The sequence below is a fragment of the Mus musculus genome, chromosome 16 (genome assembly GCF_000001635.26).
Source record: "Mus musculus strain C57BL/6J chromosome 16, GRCm38.p6 C57BL/6J".
Classification (NCBI taxonomy): domain Eukaryota; kingdom Metazoa; phylum Chordata; class Mammalia; order Rodentia; family Muridae; genus Mus; species Mus musculus.
This window is the reverse complement of record NC_000082.6, coordinates 48,730,418-48,743,178: the sequence shown is the minus strand read 5'-3', so window position 1 is coordinate 48,743,178 and position 12,761 is coordinate 48,730,418. Positions and strand designations below refer to the sequence as shown.

Here is a 12,761-nt window from a genome sequence, read left to right as displayed (position 1 = left end):
TTGTGATTCTAGCTTTTTTACTAGGTTTACAATTACTGACTGTATGCCTGGGTATTTAATGCCTATGCATTGTCAACTCCTAGTATGTACAGTACAGGGAATCATAACCCAAATGTTGAGTGAGTCCTGGAAGAGTGGAAAATTCTCATAACTGGTAATTATTTCTAATATTGCTCACAAACTAAGTTAATAAATTAATCTATCTGAATAGGGCTTTCCTGTCTGTAGTTGCATTACAAGTTTAGTAGGTTCCAATCGTGATATTTCACCTTCTAATCCAAGTCTAGAGTATTTATGTAACAAATGTAGTTTTAAAGGACCTTTCAGAGCTGTACTGGGAGCAAACAAAGGTGCAGTACAGCTAGGAGCACAGACAACCTACATTCTAGTCTTAACTCTGCTTTTTTCCTACTCTTGTGACCTGGAGAAACGCCTTGTGACCCTGAAGCTTAGAAGCCATATAACATCTCTGTATTTTATCTTTCTTATCTATAAAATTTGGGTGATAGTGCCAGCCTATCGAATTGTTTTGAGAATTAAATAAAAAAATATGAAATGTACCTCAAAAAGTCCCCAACACATAAGAGTTCTCAGTAATCATTTACTATTATTACTTATTCCTGAAAGAAGGTTCCAATCTTCACTTTTAATTTGCACACGCACACGTGCACACACACACACATGCACATGCACACAAATGCATGAATCCTATTTTAACTCATTCACATATGATCACTTCTACCATAGGAGTTTGAGTCTGAACAAGAACAGGTGATGGTTTACTACATATTGAAGTGAGCTGAGAAATCAGTTATTAATTTCTATTTACTAGTTAAACAGTTATTACTTAGAAGTTATGTTTTACTAAGTATAAAGTGGATTTTGTCTAATAAAGAAAATTATGTTCCCCTGTTGTAGAGTTGATGAATATTATGTTGAAGATGCTCCAATTTATGGCAATTTAGAAAATATAATCCCAGGTAAGTTTTATTTTTCTATAATTAAACATGTGAAAGAAAACTACTTAATTCCACAAACAATATCTCTTTTTAAAAAACATCACAGTTAGATTTCTAGAAGCCATAGTTATATCTAGTATATTACATAGAATATATTCGCAAGGGCTACACTGTAAATAACACTATGATATTCAGTACAAGCCAGCAGCTCCTGTTTCTCTATGAGCTCTTCATTTCACTCTTGTTACAATATATTACTACCAGAGTAGTGATAATATATTTAATTTCCATGAATTTTAACACACAGAGGATTCTATAAAATAAAGTCATTTCTAGAACAAAAATATGCTCCACAGAAACAGTATTTTGTGATCTGTATATAAAAGCATGACTACAGTTAATGGCCAGACTAATGAACACTTTCTCTAGCTTCCTGTATTTTAACTTCTTCTCTCTGAGTGGGGAACCTGTGGCTGGATTGCCAGCAAGTGGGGGGGGGGAAGCAGAACACCAAGCCATCAAGTGGTTTGTGCTTTTAGTTTTCTACGAGAGCTCTCCACTTGAACCTTCTCTCAAAACTAAACACTGTAAAACCCTCAAAGCAGGCAGCTGGGATGAAGCCTCAGGAGTGATAAAAGAAACCGACGCTTGTCTAGGAGCCTTCACTAGGTTCACTAGTGAGTCTCTGGGCTTATTCTGCTGCAGGTCTCTGTCTCAAACACAAAGTGTTTCTATAATCTAAACATACCTTAATATCTACCCATCCACCAACATGGGATTATAAAGATAGAGATATGGAAACTTATAAGATTCAAATATTTAACTTGGTCCTTTTTTTTTCCATTATGAATGTCCACTAACTTTCTGTACTGTAACAAAAGAAACTATATAAAAAAAAAATATATCAAAATAGTATCCCCTGTGTTTTATTTGGCAGAATTATGATCTTTAATACTTAAATTCTTATGAATTCCAATGGCTCAGAGCCCACCAGAAATATGATTTCCAAATAAAAGTATGCCTTGTGTTTATTTCCCAGATTCTGACCTCTCATGCTCTGGATTGGGCTTAGAAATCTGCTGCTTAACAAACAAATACAAGAATTCTGATGCTAGTTTTTCATGGACCATGATTTCAGAGACACTACTCTATGGACCTATTCTTCATGGTATTTTTGCATGAGGATAGAAAGATTACTAGGTACATTTGGGTATAATAATTAAATCTTCCTCTCTGTGGACAAATTGGTGGCCAGCCTATGCAGACATGTGTAGAGATGTATTTGGGAGAATAATGAGACAGAATAGGATGAAGTGGGTACAAGTCTGCTGGCTTTTAGACACCACAGACTCCAGATCTTTAGCATGGTGTTTAACAATCTTGAGGTCTTAGGACAGTCCTGTTTAACAGAGATGCCATTGGTTGATGGATCAAAAATCAGAATCTAGGCCATTTTGTTCAAAATTACAGTGAAGTATTTTAAATGCCTCCAAATAAAACATCTTATTCATAGGACAAAGTACAAAACTTTAGTCACTGATGGACTTTGAAGCACTGTGCTTCATGCCATGTGCATGCCAGTGGACCATGAGCAGGCACACCCAGGTAACAGATTCCATAGACAACCCTTTAACTCCATCATATCTCTAGATCATCTCAAACGATAGCTTAGAAGAAACTTCCACATACCACTGTGGAACAGAAAACCACTATGATACAGTCCACACCTTGAGCTTCTTTCTATCTGTCATTAACGTTGTGGGCAAGGCTTCTCTGCCTGATCTGCAGGTAGCTGCCCATGCTTTCATAACCTCTTTGCACATCCATCTAAGAGATTACTTCAATAATTCATGATGTTATATATGGTTAGCTAAATATTGTTTGAGTCATGCGTTTTATTTATACCAGCACTTTTCATTTTTCTGTGGAAATGTTAATCTCTTCTACTCCCAAGAACCACTGGATGAGAACTGCTATGAACAAATGAAAGGTCGACCTCAGAGATCTGCAAGCGATCCGCAGGAAGTGGCTGCACCTGCACAGGTGGGGTTTTCCATACAAGCTAAGTGCGTTGACCTCACAGCACCTAGACACGGTTCAAGAGCACAAAAGTGTTTTCTGGTATACATTTGGAGTAGCCTGCTAAAATTTTTGCAGCATGAACCACATGCCAGTTTCTGAGACTTGAGCCCTACAGGGAAATAAAGAAGCAAAACCAAAACTCAAACCAAAGACTCAAAATTAGGTATAGTTCAAAAGATAATAGACTGTGTCTGGGCATACATGCATATATATATATACACACACACACACATACACACACATACATGGACAGTAGCAAATTGGCAAACATTCTTTAAAAGAAACATAAAGTTGTTAAAATATTATTCTTTTTTTTTTCAAAATTTTTTCTCTTATATCCTCTCACCTATGCCTAGACTAGTCATGGGGACAAAATTCCAAGACAATTGTGTTGGCTTTGTTTCATTTCTCCTACATGCATTATCTACTAGATTCCCATGAAAGAGGCAGCATTAAAATCCCAATTTTACAAAGAAAGAAAAGTGTGTCTTGGAGCACCCAGATCCTACATGTGAAGACAGAATCCAAAGGTAGATCCATCTTACATATATTTTTATTCTAAAGTAGGTCACGCTTTAGAAATTCCCCGTTGTGGTAGAATTTTTCTCCTTTATGCTACATTATTTTTGCAAGAAATCATACTTTTTAATAATTCTTGGTCTTCATATGGGACCCCTGACAGCAGGAGTAGGGGCTGCCTGCTGTTACCTGCCTTTGGAACCCTTTCCCATTATTGGGCTGCCCGGTCTAGTCTCAATAGGAGGAGATGGGCCTAGTCTTACTGTAACATGATACACCAAGGCTAGCTGATATCCATGGGAGGCCTTCCCTTTTCTGAAAAGGGGAGAAGTGGATGGGAGAGAGGTGGGGGACAGTTCTGGAAGGAAAGGAGGGTGGGAACAAGATGTAAAGTAAATTAATTGATAATTTAAAATTTAAAAAGGAAAAGAAATCAAGATGTGGCGTTTGAGAAAAAAGTCACCACATATGCAGTCTGATATTTGGTTCATTATAAAATATGCTTTAGAGCCTGGAGAGATGGCTCAGTGGTTAAAAGCATTTGGTTCACAGAACCCACACTTGAGAGCCCACAATCACTGCTAATTCAAGCTCCAGAGTATCTAAATTCCTCTCTGCCCTCTGTGCACGCACAGAGAGAGAGAGAGAGAGAGAGAGAGAGAGAGAGAGAGAGAGAGAGAGAGAGAGAGAATGAGGGAGGGAGAGAGACAGAGAGATGCATATAGCATACACACATGTATACTCATAAACACAAATCTTTAAAGGACAGTTTTACTTTTTTAAAATAGGAAAAAATACATGACATATCTTCAGTGAAACTCACAATAATGAGTTTGTGAAAGAGAAGCTCTTGAAGGATATTGAGGTGTAATTGCACCATCTAGAAATGTAGAGACCCACCCACACAGTTTTAGCTATAAATATACTAAGAATTCTGAATAGACATTATGACTAAATACATGGGAATTGCACGGAGTAGCTTTGTCCAAGCTACATCTGGTTTTTACTCAAGTGGAAATGATGCAAAACCATGTAAGACTTCAAGCTGGCTGCCTTATGAATTGTGTATTTAAAGATACTATTCAGAAAACTAGTCTTTATTCTATTACAGTCTTATAAATTTAGTTTCACACATTACAGTCGTCTCTTCCTAATTGGTAAATTTCACTTTATCAGCATAATCATCACACCAGTGTGCGACTCTAATACTCTCTGCATTGATGGATCACAGAAGTGTAGGAAATCTACAATAACATGCCTATGGTGAAGGAGAAGGATGTTTTCTGGGAAATATGTGGATCATTTCATTGTCCTTTGAAAATGATGTATGTGGTTCAGAGACTGTAGTTTGAGTATCTTGATCTACCTCAACAAATTAAGTCAATTGCTAGGAGTTCATCAGAAAGCCTAGGAATCAGATTAATCCTCAAGGGTTCTCTCATCCTATAAACCTGAAGGCTATACACATGATGCTCCATTTATTTATTTATTGATCTCGGATCAATGTTCTGCCTCCAGACTCTATCAAAAGCATCATCTTCCTTCCCTAGCCAATACTAATTATGCTCTTCACTATTTCTCCAGAGTCTTTCAAGATCTTACAATTCTGATTAATTTTCCTTTTCTTCCTGGAAATGAATCATGGTTATTTGCCTAACCTGTGTGCAAATGATCTCTATATTAAGAAATAATAATTTTTTAAAAACTTCTTTTGATCTGCTTTTCCCTATAATTTCTGAACTGGATAGAAACTAGATGGGATTTTTTTTCCATCATCATAGTTTCTGTTTCTTTCTAGAGACTCACTGCCTTTTACCCTTTCCTCTACGTCCTCCCCCTCCCAATTCACTCAACTGAGCCAGCACAGGGAAAGTCTGAAGTTTAAGTACAACCATGATACTTTCTTAGGACTCACATTTCTTGTACCCTGATACTGTTTGATAAAATACAGAAGCTATTGGCCAGTCGAAAAATATTTTGAGTGGTTTTTCTATAAGTGAAGAAACCAAATTTCAAACACTTTGGAATAAAAGGGAAATTACTGCCTCATGTGATAGACAGAGCTAAGACTGTATTTTGCATTTGAGATGACTGAATGGAGAATCTGTCCTCTGCCTCTTCATGAACTTAATACCCTTTTGTATTCTGTCATCAGCAGACTTTATCAGTGAGGCTTGGTAAGCTACTAAAGACTCATGCACTTTTCCTTTTGACTCAGGGGAAAAATACCTTTTCTGTTCTTGAGAGTAAATATCAACTTTAAAATGCCACCAAATATTCCCATTCCTGGGCCATTCTCTTGGCTCCTGTTGCCAGGGGAATGGAAGGTAATGGGTGCTTGGTCCAGCATAGGTCAGTTGCTTAGTCTTGCTGGCCTTGGATGCATCACTCCAAGAATCTAAATCAGGGTAGAGCAAAATTTACCAAAGGAGATGAAGGAGTTCAACAAAGTCCTGAAAGGTCAACAAATAGCCATTCTTTCGTGGTTCTAAGTGCACTTTGCTGGCTTTTCACCTGTCTGTCTGGGGGAAGTGAAAGCAGATGACTTTTTAGATGACTAAAAGTCTACAGCAGTGAATTGCCAAGTTCACTGGGCTACAGAGCAGAGTGGTGGGGAGTACTGGGCATCAAAATAGGAAACTTTAAAGGGCAGGACACGAAATCCAAACTTTAGTCCATAGGCGGTGATTGTGAAGGACAGATGACAAAATACAAGAAAGATATTTTGAAAACAGTATTCCAGAGGCAAAACCAGGAAAGGGTTTGAAATGTAAATAAATAAAATATCAAATAAAAAAAAAGAGTATATGGGATGAATGGTGGAGGGGAAAGATTGGAGTGTGCATACTCTTGCGCGCGCTCGACTGGCCAGGAAGAACGACGCTGCAACAGGATCCTTCTGCACACGTTTATTGGGAGAGCTTGATTGTAGAGGCGAAAAGACCTCGAGCCCAGAACTAGTGCTGCTTTTATAGGCCTAGGAGGGGCATGTCTCACACCTGGATTGGTTATGCACTAAGCCTCATTTGCATGTTCCTCATCTGATTGGCTACTCTCTCTCAGTACCTTACAGAACCTCATTATCATACCTCATTTGCATGTCTCACATCTGATTGGTTATACTCTCAGTACCTTACAGAACCTCATTATCATGCCTGGGCCAGGCAGTGTCTTTGCAAAAAACTTTACTGCATATGTACACATTGGTTGTTTGTCCAATCTTATGCGTGGTGACCAGCAGTAGTCAGTGCCACTCAGCAACAGCACATGTGGCTTCCCACAGCATACCAGTTAGACAGCTATTTCGGTTTTGCAGAAATGATTAAAGAACAGCAAGTCTGATAAGGAAATGAAAGAGCATGTAAACGGAGCCTTGCCTTCTGGCTACTATAAAAACACAAGGCATTTCCTTTATACCAGTAGAGAGATACCTTCCCAGGCACTGGGAATTGTTCATGCAAATGTCACTTCCTTAGCCTCTGGCCTTACTGGCCTGGTCTTAGAGGTAGATTCTGAACATAGACAGCTACACTATACTCAATGGTAGTCCAATTTTAGTTTGAAGCATGTAATAATCATAATGTCATCTGCTTTTGAACAATTATAGCTTTGATATATATTTCTCCATTTTCCAATCATATCAATATTAGGAGATCAATATTATTGCTTTCATTTGAAAAGTAAGAATGCTGAGACTGAGTATGGTTTTTAAGAATCGTGAACATAGTACAGCTGAGACTTAATCTGCAGTTTTCCTACAACACATTAAAGGTCTGGGCTCCAACCCATCAACTTGTGTTTCCCTAAATTACCTTAGTCTCCTGTCCTCACTCTGACATTGGCCCAGCTCTAGGACACAAAGGAAGGATAACAAGTTCCATTCTACCTTAGATGTCCATTATGTGAGGAGATCTGTTTGCTTTATTGTTTTGTTTTGTTTGTTTTGTTTGACTCTTGTTATTATTTTGTTTTGTTCTTTTAGTTTTTGGAAACAAGGTTTCTCTGTGTAGCCCTGGCTGTTCTGGAACTCACTCTGTAGACAAAGAAGGCTTCGAACTCAGAGATTTGCCTGCCTCTGTCTCCAGTGCTGGAACTCTGTCTGCCTTCTTCTTATGAATCTTTTAAAAATGTAAATTAAGAGGCAGAGGAAGGATTAAAACATTAAACACTAATTATTAAGAACATGTAAACCATACTGTATGATTTATAAAATGTCTCCCTTTCATGCTTTCCCTCATAAGGAAATTACTCTACAGTCACTTGGTATGATTGATGTAATGCAGAAACTACTTGAAATGAAGGTGAAGATAGAAATGGTCCAAAATGTTCATGTAAATTTTGATGATGGAAAATAAAATCCATGAAGCTTCATCTAAATACTTTTCTTCCTTAACTCAAAAGTCTTGAGTTGACTATTGAGTTGTGGTTGTTGTTGTTGTTAACACTTTACTTTGGCAAAATAAGGTAACCAAAGCCAGAAAACAAATTCATTTTCAGAGGCCATGGAAATTTCTAGACTTCTTAGAAATTAAAGAATGGACTAACAATGGAAAACTAACATACCTTTTTTTTATTTTCTTTTTTTAGGTACCGGCTGAAGCTCAGATGTGCTATGCCTCACTGGATCACAGCGTGAAGGGGAAACGCAGAAGGCCCAGGAAACAGAATACTAATGTGTCAGACAGAGGAAAGGATACACAAGTCTATACAATGGATGCCAACGTTTCTCAGATCAATATGGTAGAAAGTTTCCCACCAGATAACCAGGTAGTAGAGGAAAGCATTCATGATGATCCCGCTAGACTGTTTGGGTTGATCCGTGCCAAGAGAGAGCCTGTAATCTAACTGGACCATCATCCATCTCAATGATAACACCCTATGAAAGATGGTTAAAATCCCTCATGTGACACACAGGGACTGGCAAGGTGACGGTCTGCTCATTTGTCAATGGGATGGTACCTTCCTTTCTCTTCATGGATTGCATCCCTGCACATTAAATCTAACTAAAATTAGCTAGATAAATTCAGTTAAAGAATATCCAAATAGGAAAAGTAAAATAATAAAATCCAGTTTGCAACTTAAATTACTTGGCAATAAAATAAAAATGAACAGTAATACCTAATAAGGACAAATTTTTAAAAATCAAAGTACATATGTGCTATAGGATATCTTGAATGAAAGAGAAAAGCCAGTGTCTTAAAAGTTTAATCAGTAAAACACATCTTCTTTCATCAATGTGAATAAATAATTAGAAATGCATTGGAAATGTAATTGAGGAAAATATGTAATAAAAAAAATTAAAAAAAACAAAGTACACTGCCAAGAAAATTAGAATAATCCTGAGTATTTTTCCAAAATGTAAATAATATTATCATTTTTTAAACTGTTATAAAAATAAATCCATGCTCTTTGCAACAATTAAAAATTAAGAACATAGAAAATTCTACTAGTCAGAGATAATCACTATGAATAACTTTCTCTGTGTTTTTGGATATTTTACTGGACATAACCATCTATGTGTATCAGCCTTTTTTTTTTCTGATTTAACTTAAAAGTAGGGGATTGTGCATATTATTTAAATTCTCTTTGTGTATCAAGAGACTATGGCTTTAGTTCTACTACATTTAACTATATTAACCTGTATTCAGCTTTGTATTTGATGATTCTGGGCAGCAAACACAGGGTCTTTCAGATGAAAGACGAGTGCTCCATCCTGAGCTTCATCCCAAGTCTGTCTCAAAATTCTGATGTCTGCATTGTATCTCATTTATGATTAAATCATAATTCATTTAAAGGAGTTTGAAGACTACTTAAATTACTTCAAGCTTCTATTTAATGTGTTCACAAATAATATTTTAATGAGAATGTTCCAAGACATGTCTGGATACTTATCTAGTTTCTTTTTTGTGTTAAGTGCTTAAAGGGGAATTAAATATTTAAAGATAAGGTTTTGTATTGTTAATTTCCATAGGTCAGATCTCTGAAAGGTCAACAATTGGACCAAAAGTAGGCATACCCCTTAGATTCTAAAGGCTTATCCCACATTGTCTCCCAAACAGTTAACTCAATAAACCTCAGCACAGCATGGAGAGGTATTGCTGTGACCCAGCATGCAGGAGGCTGAGGTAGAGAGAACTGTGTTAGCTCCAGGCCATCTCAGATTAATGAGTGAATTCCTGGTCAGCTTGGGCTAAGAGTGAAACTATGATTCAAAATGAAGAATCAGAAACAAAATCACTTCTATTACCCTCCATTAAGAAAGGAAGCTTGATGGTAGTCTATAATAAGCATCTCTAAGTGTCATAAACTGTATTTTAAAATGCTATTCTGATAGAGACACTTGGACAGAGCATTCTTTTATCTCTACTTTTCTGGCTGTGTGCTACAGAATTTATATACATCACATTTTTATAATACTTTTTTAAGGTTTGATAGAATTTTAAAAAATGCTCCTTTCCCTTTCCTTATCCCCAAACCTCTTCATACAACCCCTCTTGCTTTCTGTCAGTGACCCCTCTCTCTCTTTAATTGTGACAAATACGAATGTGTGTAATTGGAGAGCACTCCATGGAGAAGACTATTTCTCTATCTTTCAGTGTTACCCAGTTGCCTGTAGTGTTTGTCTAAAGCTGAGACCCTACACACACCTTCCCTTTCATGATGGCATGTCCACTGAAGTCACCATTGCTCCAATCAGTCAGTCGTGTTAATGAGACTTACAGTTTTTATTTAAATTACCAATTGATTTTGAATGTATTAAAACAATACAAAGTACTTTCATAATTTTCCATGTAATAAGACTGTCTAGACATTCTCATGTTCTTTGTACCCACGCAGGGTTCTGTCTGGTACCCCACATGTCAGCTTAAAGGACTTCTTTAACTATTTTTATCATTCAGGTCAATGAATGATAAAACTCCCCTAGCATGCTGCTGTACATCTGAAAAAGCCATTGTATTAGTTTTTTAGAGAAATTGTCACTGGGTAAAAAATGTCTAAGGTTGAGCTGATGATGCTTCTTTGAACGATCTGTACAGTTCCTTTCTGGGACACAGAGATGCCATCTAAAAACCTGCTGACACCCTTACTGAATCAAAGCTTCTGGAATTGAAACAGGTTGAATATCTTTTCCTTCAAAGATTAAGTAATCCTTCTAGATTTGAGAAGCAGAACAAGCAACACTTGTCCCTATTTGAACATTGTAGCTGTATTTTCACCCAATGAATTATGGATTTCAATCAGAAAGACTGATTTTTCTCAATAACAGCACTGATGAGTGTGAGTTCACGGGCCTCGTTTTGTAATGGAAGCCCACTGTCACAACCTTGATCATGTTGTGAACATGTCAGAAAATAGTTTGGACAGTAGTGGGCTCTTTTCTGCTTCACCATTCATCAACCTAGAGCCTCTACATATTCTTTTCAAGGAACTCAGCTCTACACTAATGTGTTTAGCATCTCTACAGAGGAGTTCTCTGGGCACCTTTGTGATACCTGTATGCTTCCTCAGAGTAATGTCTGACATTTTCTGGAATTTCAACAGTCTTATTGTTAATAATGCAGATTCATATATAATTATAAATCTAGATTCTGTATAATAGAGAAAACATGCAGCATTTTTATCTTTCTCAATATGTTTTTCAGTTACATACATTTTCTTGGCATTGGAATGATTTCTTTTTTATTAAATACTTTCTTTATTTACATTTCAAATGTTATCCCCTTTCCTAGTTTCCCCTCCGAAAATCCCCTATCCCCTCCCCTCTCTCCTTGCTTCCCAACCCACCCACTCCCGCTTCCTGGTGCTGGCATTACCCTATACTGGACCATAGAACCTTCACAGGACCAAGGGTCTCTTCTCTCATTGATGACCGACTAGACCATTCTCTGCTACATATGAAGCTAGAGCCATGAGTTCCACCAAGTGTTTTCTGTGGTTGGTGGTTTAGTCCCAGGGAGCTAAGGGGGTACTGGTTAGTTCATATTGGTGTTCCTCCTATGGGACTGCAAACCCCTTCAGCTCCTTGGGTACTTTCTCTAGCTCCTTCATTGGGGACCCTGAGCTTTGTCCAATGTATGGCTGTTAGCATCCACCTCTGTATTTGCTAGGCACTGGCAGAGCCTCTGAGGAGACAGCTATATCAGGCTCCTGTCAGTAAGCTCTTGTTGGCATCCACAATAGTGTCTGGGTTTGGTGGTTGTTTATGGGATGGATCCCTAGGTAGTGCAGTCTCTGGATGGCCATTCCTTCAGTCTCTGCTCCAAACTTTGTCTCTGAAACTCCTTCCATGGGTATTTTGTCCTGGAATGATTTTACTTTTCTTTGTGGCATAAAATTCTGTTTGTTCTCCTGGGAGGCTCTGTCCGAGCCTGGCAAATACAGAGGCAGATGCTCACAGCCAACCATTGGACTGAGCACAGTCACCAATGGAGGAGTTAGAGAAAGGACCAAAGGAGTTGAAGGGGTTTGCAACCCCATAGGAAGAACAACAATATCAACAAAACAGATTACACACCCCCCCCCACCCCGCCAGAGCTCCCAGGGACTAAACCACCAACCAAAGAGTACACATGGAGGGACCCATAGCTCCAGTCACATATGTAGCAGAGCGTGGCTTTATCAGACATCAATGGGAGGAGAGGCCTTTGGTCCTGGAAAGCCTTGATACCCCAGTGTAGGGGAATGCCAGGGTGGGGAGGTGGGTGTGGGTGGGTGGGGGAGCACCCTTATAGAAGCAGGGGGAAAGATGGGATACGGGGTTTCCAGAGGGGAAACCGGGAAAGGAAATGGAAATATATAAAAATCCAATAAAAAATAAAAATAAATAAAATTCTGTTTGTATATGTACCACATTTTTGCTCCATCTTTGAATTTTGTTGATGGACAAGGGCTGCTTCCTGTGTACTGTGGATGATCCAGCATTAAACTTGGATATATAGGTATATCTATGGTATGGGGATGTAGCATCCTTTGAGTATATCCCCCAGATAAAAATAGATATCTCATATGGTACTTCTAATTTAAACATTTTCATGACACCTAAACTAATTTCTGTAGTAACTACACAGCATGAATATCCTCTTTAGCATCTGAGGTCATTTGTTTTCTTGATGATAGCCATTCTTACAAGAATGAGATGAATTGTCAAAGCAGTTTTCATTTGTCTTTTCCTCATGTATAAGGTGAGTATTTTTTTGGAAA

The 12,761-nt window shown here is 37.9% G+C and overlaps 1 protein-coding gene across 3 annotated transcripts in view; it reads left to right on the top strand.

The window, feature by feature from the left end:
• Positions 1 to 12,405, top strand: part of Trat1 (T cell receptor associated transmembrane adaptor 1) — a 79,774-nt gene extending 67,369 nt beyond the window's left edge. For 2 of the 3 annotated variants that reach the window (XM_006522730.4, XM_006522732.3), the window contains 3 exons: positions 919 to 980; positions 2,914 to 3,002; positions 8,148 to 11,265. In XM_006522730.4, the coding sequence (XP_006522793.1) occupies positions 919 to 980; positions 2,914 to 3,002; positions 8,148 to 8,405 (409 nt within the window). In that variant the 3' untranslated portion in view covers positions 8,406 to 11,265. Of the gene's footprint in view, positions 1 to 918; positions 981 to 2,913; positions 3,003 to 8,147 lie in introns of all 3 variants that reach the window. The other variant, NM_198297.4, reaches the window with a different exon arrangement.
• The last annotated feature ends 356 nt before the right edge of the window (positions 12,406 to 12,761 follow it).